The 19,424-nt window shown below is 55.2% G+C and overlaps 5 protein-coding genes across 5 annotated transcripts; 2 read left to right on the forward strand and 3 right to left on the reverse strand.

The window, feature by feature from the left end:
• Positions 1–3,747: 3,747 nt before the first annotated feature.
• B0T15DRAFT_546383 (uncharacterized protein) lies at positions 3,748–6,536 on the reverse strand (the record flags this gene model as incomplete). Its single annotated transcript, XM_062870156.1, has 9 exons — positions 3,748–4,464; positions 4,504–5,015; positions 5,077–5,105; positions 5,208–5,266; positions 5,323–5,417; positions 5,498–5,662; positions 5,756–5,896; positions 5,927–6,368; positions 6,442–6,536. The coding sequence occupies 9 exons, from the start codon at positions 6,534–6,536 to the stop codon at positions 4,080–4,082; spliced, it is 1,923 nt and encodes a 640-aa protein (XP_062725824.1). The 3' UTR covers positions 3,748–4,079.
• A 692-nt stretch (positions 6,537–7,228) lies between these two features.
• B0T15DRAFT_22221 (uncharacterized protein) lies at positions 7,229–9,748 on the reverse strand. Its single transcript, XM_062862825.1, has one exon. The coding sequence runs from the start codon at positions 9,463–9,465 to the stop codon at positions 7,393–7,395; it is 2,073 nt and encodes a 690-aa protein (XP_062725825.1). The 5' UTR covers positions 9,466–9,748; the 3' UTR covers positions 7,229–7,392.
• Positions 9,749–10,935: 1,187 nt separating this feature from the next.
• B0T15DRAFT_546393 (uncharacterized protein) lies at positions 10,936–13,712 on the forward strand (the record flags this gene model as incomplete). The annotated part of the gene is made up of 2 exons (XM_062870157.1): positions 10,936–11,584; positions 11,655–13,712. The coding sequence occupies exons 1-2, from the start codon at positions 11,075–11,077 to the stop codon at positions 13,710–13,712; spliced, it is 2,568 nt and encodes an 855-aa protein (XP_062725826.1). The 5' UTR covers positions 10,936–11,074.
• An 858-nt stretch (positions 13,713–14,570) lies between these two features.
• B0T15DRAFT_506761 (uncharacterized protein) lies at positions 14,571–16,571 on the reverse strand (the record flags this gene model as incomplete). The annotated part of the gene is made up of 5 exons (XM_062867604.1): positions 14,571–15,434; positions 15,622–15,651; positions 15,687–15,983; positions 16,033–16,206; positions 16,317–16,571. 5 exons carry the CDS (start codon positions 16,569–16,571, stop codon positions 14,571–14,573), a joined length of 1,620 nt encoding a protein of 539 aa, XP_062725827.1.
• Positions 16,572–17,821: 1,250 nt separating this feature from the next.
• B0T15DRAFT_386130 (uncharacterized protein) lies at positions 17,822–18,591 on the forward strand (the record flags this gene model as incomplete). The annotated part of the gene is made up of 2 exons (XM_062864309.1): positions 17,822–17,946; positions 18,051–18,591. 2 exons carry the CDS (start codon positions 17,822–17,824, stop codon positions 18,589–18,591), a joined length of 666 nt encoding a protein of 221 aa, XP_062725828.1.
• Between the last annotated feature and the right edge of the window lie 833 nt (positions 18,592–19,424).

Below are 19,424 nucleotides of genomic sequence, written 5' to 3' on the forward strand. Positions count from 1 at the left end.
TAGCGAAAGTTACATGCATGCGAAAGTTACACTAAACCATACCCCCTTAACTTTATCTATATTAATTCCACCCAACCAGCTCAAAACCAACGAAACTACTCGGAATCGTCTTCCTCGGACGTTTCAACAACTATCTGACAGGTACGCGTATTGTGGCCAGGCTCGCCGCAGTTGCCACAATACCGCGCGCGTATCTCAACCCTCGGCTTCCGACCACTACCCGCCTGCGTTTCCTCCTTAATCTATACCTTAACGTCTCTCTGGCCCTATAGATCCTATACATCCTATATAGAAAGTGATCCTCCTTGTCGGAGCCGTTGTTTTTTGACCCTTCGGCGCTTGCTTAGTGCCTCATTTGCTGCTCGGAGGCTCTGGTTCTCTGCCCTTAACAATGCCAACTGATATATAACCTTGGACGTCCCTTTAGCAAATATATCAACCGCCCTTAAAATCTCAGTTGGAGAGCTATTTTAATGTCGGGCAATTCGATTCTTAATGAGGGTAGACTATAAGGAGGCTTCGATTAGGTTGTTCGGGGTCTTAGAAACCTAGGTATAGGCACTATTAGGCGGCGAGTTTAAGGGCGTTAGCGTCTTTAGACGGATATCGAGCTATAAGATTACTTTCTCGGGATTAAAAAGAGCAATTCTAGCACCTTGAAAACCTCCTTGAATGTTTTCAGGAGTTATAGCGGCTTAGAAAGCAATATAGAATATAGGAAAGAAGTCCTTCTTAGTAATATAGGTTATGCTTGCCTATATTATCCCCTTGATCTGCTTGCTATATGCCGTCTTAAGTAGGCTAAAATACCCAATATCGAGCGGCTAAAGAATATAAGATAAGTAGGGAGGTATATAGAGGGTAATAATATTATTCTCCTTATAATAGAGCTCGAAGTCGGTCGAGTAGTAGCTATCGTGGCCGTCGAGGACTAGGAGGCAATAAACCCCAGCTGTTCGAGCTTTAGTATACTTATCGAAGTACTAAATCTATTCTAGGCCTCTCTCGTTGGTTGTCCAACCGTTTTCGGATGTCGCAATAACCTAGTCTTTCGGCAATAGGCTATTCTTATACTAAGAGGAGAGGTAATGTTTGCCCTTGACGATAATAAACGGCGGGATCGCCTAGCTAGTTATATTAATACCCTAGATTACCATTGCCCACTTGCAATTGCCAGGCTGCTTCGACTTTACCTTGCCACGCCGTTCGGAGCTTATAACAACTATTGCCGTTAAGATAATACCCATCTAAAACCTAGTCTTATCGAAGTTATAGATATCGGCCTCCTAGATACTATACTTCGCGATTGTATTCCGTATAAGCGCAAACCAACCGCGAATAATCTCTAGATCTTTATATTAGGCCCTCTAGTAGTTATATTTCCGATTGAAACGTATAGTAAGCTCTAGGTGCCGTTTGACGAAGGTTAAAGCCCAACGCGTTCCGACACATCCCACGTTGCGTTTGGCAAGCAGCCGATCAGCCATATCTTCTACATCAGATAAGCAGGGAGGAAATCCTTTAGAATCTAGGTCGAGGATATATTAAACAATAATAGCCTCCTCTAAATCGGTCAATTTCCGCGAGTTGGCTAGAATATCGTATCGTGACTGCTGACCGCGCCGACGGCGGCTAAGCTTCATTGGGTCTATAGAAAAGATCCGAGCTGCAGCTCTAAGACTTAATTTTGGATCATTCTCTAGAGCCTGGAGGGCTAAGATAACTTGGCTTTCGTCGTTTTTCTAAGGCATATTAGGTTGTAAAGGAAGTGGGTGTAGAAGTAAGATGTCGCGTTGGTGTAGTTTAGTGTAACTTTCGCATGTATGTAACTTTCGCTATACACCTACGTTACTACTACTAGTAGTATCTTAATATCAACCGACGAGATCAAAGAAAGTAGGCACCTATTTCGCATCACATCATCAGCGCCTTACGTTACGGCGGTACACAAATCGTATAGTGGGTGTTAGTATAATCAAGCACCGCATCGTGTAAAATACCATGTGACTGTGGCCTGTGTGGTTCCGGGCCCAGTCTTCCGCAACGCAGGCCACAGTAAATGTCAAGCGAAACGTCGTATCGTTCCTCGCCCCAGTCGGCCTCCTAAACGGCCATGCTTACGACACTGCTTACCCTTGTACTAGCCTACGTACTGGACCGGCCCGCATGCCACAATGCCACTTTAACATATACAGTACGTGTCCAAAAGTCTGGAGCACCCCGCACCAACCACCCCGCGCCACACGATTTTTAACATCATGACCAAGACACCTATCCTACAATAACGTTCCACCAGATGAATTTCTAGCAATGCAGATATATACAGTTTAAAGCCCTGGTTCTAGCCATCAATATTTTGTATACCAACCCCTGGCTTTCTTGACTGCAGCCAATCGCCGGGGTATTGAGTCGACCAGCCTGTCAATCTAAGCCTGGTCAATTGACCACCAACAACGCCGAAGACATCTAGTAAACTCAGCAACATCCACGTGGTTCTTCTTGAGTAACCAGATATCTGGATATTCCTGCTTCATCCTCCGTTTCAATAGAGCCTACATATGCTCAATAGGGTTAAGATCTAGGCTATGAGCAGGCCAGTCTTCAAGGACCTCAATCATATAATTTAGGAGCCACTCGGTCGAGGATAACGATATATAGACCCGGGCGTTATCCTGCTGGAAATACCTTATACCATCGTAAACTGGAAGAAGGCCCTTTTCCAATGCCCACTGATAGCTCCAAGAGCTATATCCCCCTTTTTACGGTGGTTGATAGTCACGTTCCATGACTATAAGGTCAGTCCTCCCCCCTTTCCAGATTCCTGCCCAGATTATAATCGAGATAGTGCCTTTACCATAACTTTGTATATTAACAAAGTTCTTATCCCATTTTTAAGAAGGGAACCGGAATGCCTAAGCTGCTGGGCTACTTGAATTGTTCTGGCAAGACGATTCGTCGGTGAAGATAGACTAGAGGTTGGTCAGTAGATTCAAGGGTAAACTTCAGAGTCACTTACTCGCATTAGCACCTCGAGATTCTCTAACCAAAGACAAGCAAACTTATATCTGGCCATTGCTACAGCCTTTGTCAATGGAATTCTCTTTTGTGCACGCCACTTGCGCATTCGATGATGGCAGAGAACTCGGCGCACTATTGATCGAGAGATCCGAGCATCAACTATATTAGTGAGCAGTTGCGTTGTAAGGCAGGGCTTCCGCTTTGCAAGTTGGATGATGTACCGCTTCTCCCGACGCGTAAGAATCTCTGGCCGGCCAGTTCTAGGCTTGGATTCAAAGGTGGTAGAAGATTCGAAGCGTTGAAGTGATAGTTGGACTGCACGACGGCTAATGGAAAACGCGTTGGCAACAGCCGTCTGGCTAGCCCCCGCTGCAACGGCACCAGCAATGGCTGCACGTGCAGCTGGTGATAACTCCTGGCCAGGCTGACGGCCGACCGTCAATTTGGCACCAAGCTCGGCCAAATTGAACATGGTGGGCTGTATTTCTGTTGGTTGGAAGGTTGATGATGGGGGGTGTCGTGTCGCGATGCGCGTTTAATTAATGTGGGGTGCTCCAGACTTTTGGACACGTACTGTACCTCAGACATTGCATTGTCTTTGCCTCCGGCGGCACCTTCAGTGAGGCCCCTGCGGGGGGCTCCTCGCTTCGCTCGAAATCAGGGTATTGTTATAATGATCAGGGTGCCAGGACAGGCGCGCTAGATATAGACACTTGGATTCCGACATCACCGATATTCTGTAGTTCCAATACATGGTGTTGTACCTATAGTGCCTATGCCCGTAAATGCTCGACGACCGTTGCCTTGCACATACATACATTAAGATACATTATACATTCACGACCTTCCCCCTACTGAGATAGAACGATGAGGTCTCCCATCAACCCCAGCCCATCAACCGGCTCCGTTCGCCGGACCCCCCGTCCGTTGGGGGGGTTCGCGAGAGCTAGGCTGCCTGTAGGTTCGGTCGAGACTGTTGTCGGTGCTAGCCTTCTCCTTTTCTTGGGCCTCCAACAATTCCTCCCATCACCATATTCCCTATCACAAAGGACGAAACTCAATCAGGCTACAGTGCCCACCGTCTCCCTAGGCTGCGTATCGCCCTTCTGCCACGAGACCAAGTCATGATACCCATACGCCTCGGGGATATACCTGTCCTTGCGCTTCGTCGCCTCGGTCATGGCCGCCGGCGGCTGCTGCGGGACGGGCACGCCGCCCACACCCAACGCTGATTTCACGGCGTCGCCCGCCCTTCCGAAGACGCTCTTTTGTTGCCCTGCGGCAGCCGCCGCAGCAGCATCATCCATCGTCATCGTCATCGTCATCGTCATCGTCTCCTGCCACCGCACCAGCTTCTCGTTGACCTTGATGAACATGCGCTCCCACATCCCGATTTGCTCCTCGGGCAGCTCGTGCCCGTCGCCGTCACCGTCGCCCTGATGCTTCCTCTACACTCAATGCGACCGCGGTTCCGGCAGCTGGCACAGGTCGTCCTCGTGGGGCTGCTCGACCTTGACCAAGAAGGGCTGCTGGTGGTCATCGTCCCCAGCGTTGCTGGTCACGGCCGGGGTAGTGTTGTTGGTGTTGTAGCAGGAGTAGTAGTAGGGCGTGACGGGACCACGGACACTGTGGTATGTGTCGGGGGCTCTGTGCACGCCGGGCTTTCCTCGGACGACGGCAACAATGGCCGGCGCGTCGCGGCGCTCGAGGCGGTAGCCCCGCTCGGTGAGGGCGCGGCATGTCCACGGGCCGGCGTCGTCCAGGTTCAGGCCGCCGTAGAGGTAGCGGATGCGGACGCAGGGGTGGACGAGCTCGTTCGGGTCGACGAGCTTCCCGTCGCCGTCGTCCTCCTTGTAGCTGCCCGGTATACGGGTGATGTAGTCGGTCGTGCCCTTCGTGAGCTTGCGGATGGGCGCGGCGACGTAGGACCAGATCCAATCGGGATACGATGTGAGTCCGTTGGGATTGCGGATCACACCCAGCCCCCCACGGGCGCGCTTTGGCCCCCGGGCGGATATCGTAGAAGGTGCACTTCATTTCTGGCGTGCTGAACTCGACGCCAATGGATGTCAGCTGGTCGGCCATCCCTGTTGTTGTTGTTATTGTTGTTGTCCTGGTCAGCCTGAGCCGTGTGCGCCAACGCTTGGGGCGTTTAACGACTAGTAGGACCTAATGTAGGTAGTACTTACATGCGAGGGCAATGGTGGCAATCTGCTGGTCTTCCCGGCCGCCGCCGACATTGCAGTGGCTGTGGGGAACCAAACCTGGCGCAGGTGTGTCTCCTGGTTGTCTCGCCTCCCCCACATGGTGCAGTCAAATGCCTGCCGCCACTCGTCCAGCGAAACAGCATGGAAGGCATACTCGACCCTGGGATGCACGTCGAGACGCTCGAATCGGATCTGTGTGTGGGCGGGGCGGTCAGCGATGCTTTTAAATTCTGCTACGCCATGTCGGGAAACAAGTTAGTTAGACAACACACCTCTCTGTCTCCCCGGCCGCTATGGTAGAAAGGCGGGATTTCGGGAATCCCGAGGCTCCCAACAGTGTCCCAGACTCCGATGGCCTTGACACGCCCCTCGATCGGCGCGTACTTGAAGTCGTCGCTGCCCGGCACCGCATGCCGCAAGCACAGCAACAGTTGATACTACACACAATTATTTAGTAACGTTTCAAAGAAAAAAGAAAAAGAAAAAGAAGAGAAAAGAAAAGAAAAGAAAAAAAGGAGAGAGGGCAATACCTCCGCGAGCATGCCTCTGTAAGCATCCGCCATGTGTTTCAGATTGGCCTTCCCATCAGAAGAAGTCATGGCTGCCATCTTCTCGTAGAGCTGTCTCTTCCTCTCCCCGAGTTTCTTCGCAAGCGATTCTTCCGACTCTTGCTCTCGTCATGACAAACCCTTCTTCGCGACCTCGAACCTCTCGATCTTCTTCACATTCTCGAACGTGATGCCAACCAGATGCTTGTGCTCGTCGTATGGCTCCTTGTGCCATTCATGCCAGCCTTGGTAGTCGTTGAAGATGTGGGGGAGCTGGTCGATGCCGGAGCGGTTGAGGAAGCCGAGGGCGCAGACCATGGCCCCGACCGACCGGGCCGTGAAGGCGCCGCGCGAGAAGCCCACGATGACGATCTCGTCGCCCGGGTTGTAATTGTCGCAGATGAACCGGTACGACTCGGCAATGTCCTGCGCGACGCCGACGCCGAACGCTCCTCCCACGGCGCGCGCTACCCTGGACGTCTCGGTGCCGGCGCCCGGGTGGTAATACACAATCTGCGGCATGCCGGAGCAGCACTTGTGCGCAACCGCGCCGGAGAGCCAGCTGACGTTGGAAGGCGGGCCGGCCGCTTCATTGCTGCAAGAATTTGAGGAATTGTTAAGACAGACCATCCCATTGAAAAAAGCGGATCTGCGATGATCAAACTCACGTATTGTTCCATGTCCCATCACAGCAGATGATGAGCCGCTTCGTGTTCACAAACCCCGATGCCTTGTGGGCACACTTCACTTCCTTGGAAGCCATGTCGTCGTTGCTTAAGTTATGAACTACTACTAGTAGTAGTAGTAGACAACGGGCCGAGAGAAGATGGACGAGACGTGAACTCGCAGCCTATGAGCAGCCACGGCCGTCCATTTATATTCGAGAGTCGCATGTCTTGCACCTCGACGAGTCCACACCAAGCGGAGATTGGATTTAGAATTACTAGTACCTTCAGTTCAATACATTATTAACGCCGCCGTTTTCTTCTTTGACCGTACATCAGAGCGCCTCGACTCCCAGAGAATCCATCCATTATTATCAAATCTCACCCCTTGGATGCCTCTTCAATCTAGGCTCTAGCTTGATGGCGGGAAGTTTCAGCGTCGATTATTTTCCCACAGCCCTTGCTGAATCTAGCATCTCGATCTGGAAACATATTGGAAGGCGGCGAATGGCTATTCTCCGTTAGCAACTCCCGCTCACTATTAACTAGCGGTTTTCCGTCAATAGTACGCGACCGGCGAGGTTCAGCCGCACAGCCCTGGCTTTGTCTAGGCCCATAGTAGCGCATTTTGGCGCAGTCTATTTAACCCCCCGAAACCCACCCCCCCCCATAGGGGGTAACCGGTAAACGGGTGGCGTTTTCGCCCCAGTGGATATTGGATATTGGCTCTCTCCGCCAAAAGTGGTCTGATTACGTGGTCGAGGCGGTATTCAGCCCACAACAAAAAGATATGGTCTCGGATGGCTTGCTCGTGATCCTGGCTCTGCTGGTAAGTCGGAAAGACACATCAGAGGGGATGAAAAGTTGGCGCTCGTTGGAACTGTAGCCACCGCGACTGAGAGGTACAGACTGGCTGTTCCAAAAGACGGGTCGAAGACAAAGTCTTTCCCGAACTCAAAAACGCACAATCGTGATCCTCCGCTTATAATCCTCCCCAATCATCCACCTCTCTTCGCCAGCGATATGGCCTTTACCCACAAGCTCTGACCACATGTCGTCGTGGAAAAGGACCTCCTTGCTTCTTGCGCTGCTCGGTCGCCGCTTGCCGCTCGTCTTGCTGCTCCCAGCACTGCCATCGTCGTCATGCTGATCGGTTGCCGGCAGTGTAACCTTGACCGAGACCTCCGGTCGAACATGCTTTGACAGGGTTTCGAGCATGAAGCAATGACGAGCCGCGACGCGTACGCCGGCGGCAAAATCAACCATCTCCGTGACGGTGAGATAGGGGAATTCTTCGTGCCGCCAGCAGGGCGCGCAACCAGGCCGGGGAACCGATTCGGTGGAGCCGATCCAAGGCCGATCCGCAGCGGCGGCCGATGGTCGTGGCCGTGGTTGGTTGCTAGGCTGCTCTGGCTCTGGGCCAGTGGCATCTGGGTGTCCCGCAGGCAGACGAGGCCGAGTCTCGCGCGCCGTGCCAGAATCAGCAGCGCTGTTCGAGCCCATGCGCTGGCAAAAGTTCATATGGACATCCCCGTTCGCGCCGCATGTGTCCACCCAGATTGGGCCATATACCGGCCCATCGACGCTGGGAAAGAGAGCAGCCGGCGCAGAATCGCTGGCTGGCGCCGGAATCACGGGAATCGCCGTGCTCCGGACGAGATGGGCACGCGGTGGGTTGAGAGAGCTGTGCCGGCGCTCGGCCCACCGGTGCTCCTCTTCGATCATATAAAGGTTCCGGTCATCCAGAACGAGGCTTCTCAGTCGGGGGTGTGCGCCTTGGCGGAGTCCGTAGAAATCAAGGTCCGGCCCGACCATGCGTCGGATAACTCGTGGACCAGCGGTAGCTGCCACGAGTGATAAGACTGATGGCCCCCTTTGCGCTTCCGGATGGGGGCCAGGTGCCTCTGGGGTCTTCATCGTGTTAGCATCTGGACTGTTCTGCCCGCCCCAAAGGCCGGTGGTCAGGGCCGACGCCGATGTCGACGAATGGATTGGTCGTTCATTCCCTCTTGGGTCTTCAGAGGGCCGGTATGGGCTGGGCGAGGAAATGTCCCATATGGCCAACTGCTCGACGGGGTCTTCCTGGTAGAGTGAGCGATCAGATTTGGACTGCCAAAAATACACAGCATAGTGGGTTGCCGTGTGCACCGAAAAGAAACGGTCGGAGCCGCCATCCGGCCAGCCGAGGAAGCGCAGACTGTGCAGCTTCCACTCGGACCGAAACTCGACCGTCCACCTCTGGCAAGAAGCAGCGCCGGAGGCGTTGCGGATGACGTCGAAGGCCGTCGCGAAGTGGCGATGCGGGATTTCCGGACCCCAAGGATTCACTGGTTGATACGGCTTCGCATCGGCCCATTCGAATATGAGCACGCCTTGCGCCAACCGGACTCGACGGATGTGCTTGGCATGCACGTCGAAGGGCACAGGGACTCGCTGTCCCGTGGACACGTCGAGGATGTGATAGAATTGCTTCTCTCTCCTTTTCGACGGCGCAGCAGGGTCGGTATCGACGGCAGCCGGATAGACTAGCACCCCGTCTTCCTGGCTGTACGACCAGACCGGGTCCGGGTAATGGTAGCTGGACGTTTGATTGTTGTAGCGCAGAAACCGAGTCCAGGGCGCTACCGCCCAGAATGAAACCCCGGAATCCTTTCCCCGCGTCTTGACATAGAGCTGGAGCTTCTCAATGACACGAGGCTTTGCTTGGGCTAAGTGGAAGTACCGGCGTGCCACCTCGGCAAAGGCCGCCGCCCAATCGTACGATTGCTCGGCGATCTCAACCAACTCGGCCTTTACGTTTCTGGGCAAAGCTACTAACGATGATGAACTTGACGCTGCTGCTGATTTTAGGCGAAGTTCCCGGCACAGCGGGAAATTCCAGCGCAGAAGTAGCTGCGAGGTATGCTCGCTCGTGAAGGCATCGCGCCATCGGCGGGAAACGGCGCGGCATCGCACGCACGTTCGTGGCGGGAGGTACAAAATGATGTGAAGAAAGATGTCATATGGCAGTTCAACGATATCCGTCATCTTGCCTGGGTCCGTTTGAATTTGGTGTGGGAGATTGCGCTTGCTGAGGATGCGGGCTAGTGGGAAGCGTTGAGCAGGTAGGTGAAGCAAAGTAAGCCGATTGAATGAACGCTGGTGTGGTGGCGGACATTCTTATAAGTTATGCTCTTCGTGCCGCTCAGTGTCTCGGCGGCGGTCGGACCACCACATCGCACAGTGCGTAAACAACTTACAATAGGTGTAAACCAAATCTGGAGCAGTCTGAACTGCGATCTTGTTACGATCCAATAGGACGCGTGTATAGATGGCTCGGTGCCCATCTTGAAGCAAAGAAGTTCGTCATTAGACATCGGATGGCGATGCGAGAGTGGCGAGCTCGCCACCCTAACCCTGTAACACTCAACAACTTCCATTGTATGTATCCATCCATACTAGTACCCGGATAACTGGGGGACATGCTCTTCTGCCTACCAAGTGTTGGTACATAAAATACCTAATACCCTTATGCAATTTCGCCTCCTCGATGCTGCATGCCCTGGCTACCCTGCTGCGGACTCAAATGGATGTCATGCCGCGACTCTCCGTGTCCTATTGCCAACTGCCAACCACAGAAGACTGCGAACGGAAATCGAATAATAGCCGAAACTCCATTTACGGTAAATAACGTTACCGAGACTACGTACAGTACGATCATATTGTAGGCCATCGATGCCTTTCTCCGGCTTCAGTGCAAGCTTCAAGTTGGCCTCAAGTCAGCTGGTTTCCATCTTCCCAGGTTCCCGCGCATTAACGAATAGCAGCTGCTTAACATAGTATGCATACTAGTACGAAAACAGCGAGGCATTTCGGATATAACGGACACTACAGTATGGATAAGCCGGGCCCATGGTCGCCGCCAGGGACTGAACCAAGATGCAGCCTAGAGATAACAACCTGAACATTAGCTAGGTAGGTAGGACATGACAGACAAGACGTCTCACTTTCCCGTTTGTTCTCCCCACAACCATCGCCTGCTGATAAAGTTGTATAGGCGGTCCAGCTGACAGCAGCGAATGGACTGACGTCTCACGGTGCTAGGTCAATCTCCAGTAGCATGGGTTTAGAAGCCTTTTATGTATTAGGTAATATCTTCTGAAACTGCAGTTCCCAGCGTTGGATCAGCCATGAGAGTCAAGCTTTTTCAGCTGGGTCCAACGGGGAGGTCCCGGGTCCCCCGCGACCCGACCCCGCGGCCCCAGCAGGCCTTTCGAGCCGTCTCTTATTCGTGCGTCGTCCGCCTCCCTCTGCTCACCCCAGGATTTCTCCTGTCCTCTTGGCAAAAGCCAAGCATCCAGTCCGTCTCGCCTTGGCATATGCAAACTCCGAGCTTCATCGACCACGATCTCTTGGCTTTTCTGCCTTTGTTGACCCGGTCTTCGAGACTCCTTCTTGCGATCCGGACCCGGGGTCGGCCGCCTGCAGCGCAGTCCCTGATCACGCTGTCGCGTGGCCCAGCGACGCCGACGCCCACGCCCACGCCCAACACTCTACCGCGGCTGCCCAACCCTCCCCGAAGACGCGGCTTCCCGAGCGCCTTAAACACGTGTTTGCACTTCCCGCCGCCGTTTGTCTGCCGAGGTAGCAAGCATAGATGGGCTTTTCCAAGAAGCCAGCCGATAACCGCGCCGCCGACCCTGCCCCTGCGTCCGCGTCAGCCTCCGAGGACCCGTCGCCATCGAGCAACCTCTCTTTCCTTTCGCGCTTCAGTCTGCCACTCCGGTCGCGCACCCGCTACATCGCCGACTTCCACATCCGGCCGGCCGAGCCTCACCGCAAGTATGGCGCCGGCGACCAGGTGCAGGGAGCCGTGATCCTGACCGTTGTCAAGCCGGTCCGAATCACCCACCTGGTCGTGTCCCTGCACGGCTACATGCGCGTCTTCAAAAACCCCGCCATCGCAGCCAGCGAGCCCGTGATCGATCCGGCCGACGTCCCGGCCCTCCCGAGCCGCAGTTCGCGTCAGAAAAGTCATGGTAACGGCTGTGTGAGGCTGTTCCAGGATGAACAGACGCTTAGCGGCGACGGGAGGCTGGAACCGGGCAGATACGAGTTTAACTTTAACCTCCTCTTCCCTACCGACCGCCTGCCGAGTAGCATAGATGTAGGTGGCGTGCTTAGAACCGTCGCTCCTCACTGCTAGACTTGCCTGCTCACCTCTGTTTGCCCCCTAGTTTGAACGCGGGACCATCTCATACATGATTACGGCGACCCTAACCCGGCCAGCATCGATAGGGACCAAAGGCACGCCCAAGACAAGCTGTGAACGGAAAGTCTACCTTGTCGAAAAGGTCGACGTTGGGCCCCTAACTCCGCCAAGGCCGCGGACAATCTACCTCGAGCCCATCTCGAAACGTGCCAAGAAGAAAAAGCCGCCCATCGCCAGCCCGGAGAAGGGACCCGTCGGAGCCGATGCAGCGATATCTGCCTCGGATCAGGATTCCACGCGAGCGAATGAAAACTCCACCGAGGGTTCGCTGTCCGTCATTGGCGAGGACTTGGAGCACGAGCCGACGGGCCACAACCCTCGCAGCCCTCGGCAGAGCGATGTCCGGAGCATCAGCAGCGACAGCGCCGGCAGTGGTAGTACTGGTCGGAGCAGGCCCAGCGACGGACATGTCGTACTAGCCACGACGGCCTCGTCAGGCGGGAAGAATGGGCGGGCAGTGAGGGAGCGGACCATTACGGCCACGGTTGAGCTGCTCAAAGGAGGCTGTCTCCAGGGAGATGTGCTGCCCATCAAGATATCGGTGCAGCATATCAGGCGGATAAAGAGTCTGCATGGCGTCATCGTGACCTTTTACAGACTGGGGCGCATCGACTCATCGCCCCCCTTGCTTACCAAGGATTTGCCAGAGGCCGAGGCCCGGCGGCTGGAGAAGGAGGAATATTACCCCAAGTCCAAGACCGGGCTCGGCGGGCTCTCGCTGTCGTCGGCGGGCTCCTGCAGCGTATTCCGCAAGGATCTGTCTCAGGCCTTCGCCCCGCTCATCATCGACCCGGACACTTTGACTGCCAACCTCACGACATCGGTGCGGGTACCCGAAGATGTCTTCCCCACCATCAAGGGCGTGCCGTACGAGATGATCTCCTTCCGATACCATATCGAGGTGATCGTAGACCTCGGGGGCAAGCTGGCCTATCAGATCCAAAGCGGCAAGCCGTCTGGGGCAAGGGTGAGCCCGGTTGCCGGGCCGCTCGGCGTGACTGGCAGCTCTTACGATGCGAGCGCGAGCTCGTTGACGTCGTGGGGCACGAGCATAATCGATACGGACCGGCTCAGGCGGCAGAAGGGGGTCATCTGCGTCGTGTTCGAGGTTGTCGTTGGAACCACGGACAGCAGCCGGTTACGCGGCAAACGGCCGATGAAACCTGAGCCTACTGTCTACACCGTGCCGGTCCACGAAGCCGAGGTGTACGACGGCGGCAGGAGCGAGAAACAGCCATGGCCGACCTCTCCTCACGGTGAGAATGGCTACGCTCCAGGCGAGTACTCCCAGGATTATGCACCCTCCTCCCATACCCACGCTCCTCCTCCGCCGCCTCAGCCTTACGGCTACTGGAGCGGCGCTTCTCCGCAGCCTCCATCCGCGCCACACTACATCCCGCCACCAGAGTTGCCGGACGAGAGCACCCTCACGGAAAAGGAGCGCGTCCGGCGTGCCGAGCAGCGGTTACTCCCGAGTGAGCCGCCGCCCGAACCGCCCATCGCGGGGCCCTCTAACGCGTATTTCCACAACGGCGAGAACATCTACGACGCCGACGACCAACCACCACCGCCGCTAGCACCAGCCCCACTACCTCAATCCCATCCCGAGGAAGATGCGCCCTCCGCCCCGACGCTAGAAGATCTCTCCCAGGCCCACCCCGTCGTAGAAGACAAACAGGAGCTCGAAAGAAGACGGCTCCTGGCCGAGGCCAGCGCGCCGCCAGAGTTCCCGGAGGACTACGATCATACCGCTGCTGGACCGAGCAGCAATAGCCCGCCGGGCGCCGCGCCGCCACTGCCGCCGCCACCGCCAAGGCCAGTAGGCCCGAGCGCCCCGGCCATGGCCGAGCTGGATTTTGAGCCCTCGGCGCCGGTGCTGCTGGAGGATGAGGACGTCTACGGCCCGCATTATGCCTATGGCACGGCGGGGCCTGAGACGTCGGTGGCTTCGTCGGCGCGGGCTGGCGGGCCGCTGGGAGGAGGGGCGGGGTCTCTGGAGCCCTTGCCCAGGTATGAGCGGTGATCTTTTTTTTTTTTTTTTTTTTTGGTCTGCGGTTTGCTTTTGGGTATATTACATCACTACTAGTAGGTAGATAGGTATGTATCTATGCTGGGCAAGGAGTTTGGGCGGGGGAGGATGTATGTTCCTGGTTTGGTGGGAAGACAGGCAGATGGAGATTGGCTATATCACTATGAAACCAGGAGATGGTGGCTGAGGAGTGACGGCTTGACGATAGTGTATATCACCATATATAATAACCAATGGGCTGGGGAGTCTTTTGCGAGGATGAAAAAACATCCCTCTGCTCTGTTCAACCAAGCATGCGCATCGGGTGGCAATTTGTCATTTAACTATCTTGGAAGGGGAACGGAAATTAGGGAAGAGCAATACATCTACCTCACGTATTCTAGCTTCAGGATATCTCTGGCCTCTGAAGGAGGGTATCTCTTCTCTGGTATCTGCTCAGACCAAAAAAGCAACGGGCGATGCTAATAAGGTTCAAGGTGTGCTCTCTGATCGAGCTTCTGTGACAAGCGAGAGGTTGACCCGTATCCACAACCGAAACTTCATATCCCGTATGCTTGGATAACGCCTGTCCTCGCTATTCCCATTTTGCTCCCTTTTTGGTTTTTGCTTGACACTCTTGTCCTGACCTGTCCGGTCCCAAGGACCGTATGGTACCCCCTGGCCAAGCTCTGATTTTAAACGAAAGTACGCCGTGGTATCTAGTAGTCGAAGGCGAAACCCCTCGGGGAAAAAAAAAGAAAGAAAAAAAAAAGAAAAAAAAAAGGAAAAGCGGAAAAGGGAGCCACGGAAGGAGAATGAATGACCTCCAATTTCACAGACGTCCCTAACACTAGAGTCACGCCCGCGTCGCGTTCAAGTCCATCGAGCAAACTCCCGAGCCGCCGTTCTACCCCCTTCCAGCTCCCCTATCGGGCCCCGACGGCCCGGTGCCCGAGCCGGCACAGGCGGCGGGGAGGAAGACACAGGTCGGGCGCCAACGGGACCCATACCATTGCCATCCACCTCGGCTCTCTCCGGCCGGTGGGTTGCCAGGTTCTTAGGCGTCGTCCCCTGCACCTCTGCAATGTCTGTTTCGTGCTGGTGGTGGTGGTGCTGGTGGTCCTCCTTCTTCCCCCCGACCATGAACCCGAACCCCGGTGAGGTAGGAGACGGCGTGCCGACGAGGGTCGTATAGCCGGAGCCGTTCCTCTGGTGCTGGTTGGGCCGGGTCTGAGCACCGGTCTGGTTTACGCTCAGGTAGCCGTTCTCGTTTCCGTTATATTGCTGCCGGGATATTACTGACGCCGGCAGCTCGAACTGTGCTGCGTGGTGCGCTGGGGTGGTAGTTGCGAAATGGGGGAGTATTTGTGGTATTGTGGGCTGTCGCATGTCGAACATCCGGTCTTCGTCATAGTGGGGAACTTGGTAAGCGTCCGGGGACGGAGGCGGTTCGGGAGAGTGGTGGTGACGACCGCGGAGGCGGCGCCGGATGGAGAGGATCACGAAGGCGGCGAGAAGAAGACCGAGGACGCTGGCGCCTGCTGTGATGCCTGCTATGGCTCCGGTCGAGAGGGTTTGAGATGGGTGTGGTTGAGGGGTGGTCGAAGCTGATGAGGTGGGCGTTGGTGTGGTCGACGATGCCGGCGCTGGGGGGATGAGACTGGCTGTTGTGGTGAGGGTCACAACGGATGGTGCGTGGGAGGTGACTGTGAAAGTAGATGTTATGTCCACGGTCGTCTGGGCGTTGAGGACTCTGTCAGTTTATTAGCAATGGTGAGGATCTTGCGGTAACCTGGAAAATGTATAATCTACTACTACCTACAGTGTCGTTGTTTGATAAGCCGTGGTCACAACAGTTGAAGTCGTCTGCGTCGTGATTATAGTAGAGGATATGCTCGTAACGTCGGCGGTCTGAGTGACATACTCCGTAACCGTCGGGGTTCCCGGTGCTTGTCTGGGGACAGGGCCAGCATGAACGCTAACACTAACACCATTCGACAACGCGCTCCTGGCAGGTTTTACCGCGAAGGCACTTGTGGCTAGAGAAACTAGATTCGAGTTTTGAGGTGTGGTAACGGCCCTCTTCACAACTGCGGTCGCTGTTGCTGTCACCCAGACGATGTTTGTCTGTGTTGCTGCACTCGAGACAGTGACTTCGACCGTCGAGACAACGGTGGACCGTTCAATCACAGCTACCACAACGGTGGCCCTCTGCGTTGCAATTCGGGTGACGGTCTGGATGATAGTGGATGTCACGGTCACGGGTTCCCTTTTTGGCCTGTCAACCTGTCGTTCCACAAGAGCCAGAGATGAGCTCCAACGTGTGGAAACTTACACGGGGGCCACCGAGGAGGCCGACGGGACTGCGGGTGCTGAGGAGATGGAAACAGTCGAGGATACAGAAGGAACTGCCGATACTGTGCTGACTGAGGCGACCGAGGTGATCGAGGCGATCGAGGTGGCCGAGGTATCCGAAGAGATACCGGTAGAGGAGACACATTTCCCCTGGCTGCAGGTTTGATCGCTTGAACAGCAACCTGATCCGCAACAGATCTCTCCACTCCCGCAGCAAAACTTCCCCTCAACACAGCAGTTCCCGCAGCCAGGGCAGTAGTCCACATCGTTGCCGAAGCAGTAGTTGGAGCCGTTGGCTAGGCAGTCTCTCCTCGACACGTCCAAGATGCGATCCTGCAAGCCGTACAGCGGCTTCGTGCCGCGGACAGGAACTGTCCATATGCTGTAGCAGCCAATGTCTGCAAGGGAGCGGCTACGCCCTGTCTCCGATCGGCTGCCCGGAACGCACAAGGCTCGACAGACAGCAAACCATAGGATCGCGGTGGTGAAAGCGGCTAGTCGGCTCCAGACAGAAGTCATCGCGGAACCGGGTCATGATGCAACACGACGAGGAAAGGAGGAGACGTGAAGGGGACGCCCGAGTACCATTGCGACCACCCGATGCGGTGCGCCTCGAGGACATGCTTCCCAGTTATAGTTCACTGCTCTCATCGCGTCTGTCTGACGACAACAAATAGAGGGCCAAGCACGTGTGGCGGGCGTACAGGCCACCGGCATCCACAGTACAGTACACCGACTTCTCAGCTGCCGGCCAGGAAACGCGGGCACCACTGCGGGACTACAGCACAGCCAATGAAGCGCGGTCGAGTGGGTGACGAAGAGGCGTCTGTCACCTAAACCGAACTTAAAACCCACGACTCAGTTCGATGCAAGCCATCGGATAGACTAGTCCTCGCAGCCGTGGAACCACAGCAGCATTTGACTGATTTGCGGCGGAAGGCAGTGCAACCCATTCTGGCAACGGGAAACAATCGTACCGGACTCTGCCACTGCGGCTGGCAACCTTCTTGTTGGTAGGCTTGACTCGTGTCCTGAGGGCAGGTCGGAAGTCTGGACCTGGCGATTTCCAGAACTTCAGATGCCCTGCAGAACTCGGGAAGACCTAGAAACAGGTAAGATGCAGTTGTTGTTGAGGGGGATCTCGGCACCGACAGCAAATGTCCGATGCATTATGATTGGTTGATCTTAGCGACTCGGGCCCGCTAAGTGGATTGGATGAGGTGTCGTGGGTGCGTGGGTGTCACACACAGAGAACAGCCCATGAAAGAACACCAACCACTAGGAACAGTACATCAGGGGTTGAACCTTGAAATGTCATCACCACGGTGTATTTTACTTTTGGTTGAAGTAAGGTGTCCTACCTATACAAAGACATAATAATACTTTCACAAATTGCTAGGCTCTAAAACTGTCAACCAGCGGCCTGGGGGTTTAAGGTTGCCCTAAATCATCTTGTATTGTACTAGTAGTCATTAAACTGCGTTTCACTGTATAGCATAGTAAAACATATTGAGCACCATCACTCCTGGAAGCTTCTGATAATTCCAAGCTCTGCCTGGTCCATTGGTAACCTGTACAGGAGTGTTTGTTGACGACAACATGTGAGCTACTAGAACTTTGGAAGTTTGTATTGAAGTCTAAGTATTGATAAGATAACGCTGTGTGGGGTGGGTGTGTGTCGAGTCCCGCGCCATTGTGCAAAGCATCGAGCTAGCTTCAAGGATTCAAAGCCTTCCTTTACGAGAACTGCACCCAAAGACGGCGCCGCCATGGACATTGACGACATCCTGCGAGATGTCGACCCGACATTTCACATCATACCGCAAGAAAAAAGCGATCTCCAAGAACTGACGCGTGCATGGATCGCAGAAAGATCTGCTCCCGAGCTCCTTCCGTACGAGATCCCGCCCTACACGCTATGACCGTGACCTAGATGCATTTTCGCTTGTCTCATTACCTTAGTACTGCTTCCTTACTCTCACTAACGCACAAACACAGCTGGCCCGCGAACGGCCTCTTCGAGCGCATCAACAGCAGCATCAAGCGGCAGATCGAGAAAGTCGAAGAAATGACGGGCGACATGGACCCGAAAACCAACTTCGCCCTCATCGTCATCCAGACCGAACTCGAGCGCTACCGCTACCTCGTGCGCAGCTACCTGCGCGCCCGGATCGCGAAGATCGACAGGCACACTCTGCACTACCTGTCCACCGACGAGCTGCGAGCGCGCCTGTCGGAGATGGAGCTGGCCTATGCCACCCGCCACCAGGCCCTGCTGCACAACCATTACCTGTCCTCCTTCCTGTCCTCCTTCCCGCCGAACCTGCAGAACCTGAACGACACGTCCGTGGGGCTCAACATGATCGACGCGCCGGACCTGGAGTCCGCCGTGTTTATTCGGCTACTGAAAAATGCGGTTGTGAAGGGGCGCGGCGTGGATGCGGATGACGTCTTCGACGCGAGGGAGAGCGACATCGTCATATTGCGATGGGCGGATGCGAAGCCGCTCGTTGAGGCTGGAAGTGCAGAGCTGGTCTGAGTTTGAATGAAGTGCAACTCCAGGTGCAGAAATGCACAACAAGATCGAACGTCCAAGAGCGGTTACCATACCCGAAGCACATCAGATGTCGGTGTGGGTCAATTTGGCTCCGCACTCGAATACCGCGACCAGTGTGTACGGAGTATGCTGGATTCAACCTCAAGGATCATCAGTCCTCCCAGGCTGAGGGGCTCTGGCACCACTCTACGATTGTCCAGGCCGAACGCACTTTCAGAGAGCCGGAACGTGGAAGAGAAAGTCTCGCCAATGCACTCCTCACAGGTTCGGCTGCTCCAGCTTCCCGAGAAAGAAGCCCACCATGCCGTGTATATCATCGTGACGGGCCGCCGAAGGAGTAGGCCCGCAACGTGGCATACACCTACATCTGCAGCGCCATGCAGCCATGTCTTCCCCGGACTTGGCCCTTGCGGCATCGGTAAGCCGAGCCTCACGGTGTCGGCGCCGCACTACGTGCCACGGTTCAGCAAAGGAGCTGTCGTAGAAGGCGCAGCTTCACTGTCTTGTCTGCCGCTATCGCGCGACGCATCTGACGAGCCGTACACAGGCAGACTGGACAATATACTGGGCGCTCGGTCCTAACGAGGCGAATTCGAACGCAAAGGCCGCACATAGGACGGGGCATCAACGTTATACCTCCCACCACCGGCTCGGCCCGGATTTTGAACGTGGTCGGCATCCAAGAAATGACCGGGCATGGTTCTCCGTTGTGGAGTCAAGAAAAGCCGATCGGTAAGATGGCAACATGGGCCCATCGTGGACGAAGTGGAGTGTTGAGGCTGTTCTCCGCTTTCTGTTGCCGTGGCATGTGATTT

Source organism: Chaetomium strumarium (genome assembly GCF_033439665.1).
Source record: "Chaetomium strumarium strain CBS 333.67 chromosome Unknown B0T15scaffold_1, whole genome shotgun sequence".
In the NCBI taxonomy this organism is placed as follows: Eukaryota; Fungi; Ascomycota; class Sordariomycetes; order Sordariales; family Chaetomiaceae; genus Chaetomium; species Chaetomium strumarium.

What these genes read in the sequence shown, in the direction of transcription:
- B0T15DRAFT_22221 (XM_062862825.1), bottom strand. Translation starts at nt 9,465, where the DNA reads ATGACGGATATCGTTGAACTGCCATATGACATCTTTCTTCACATCATT.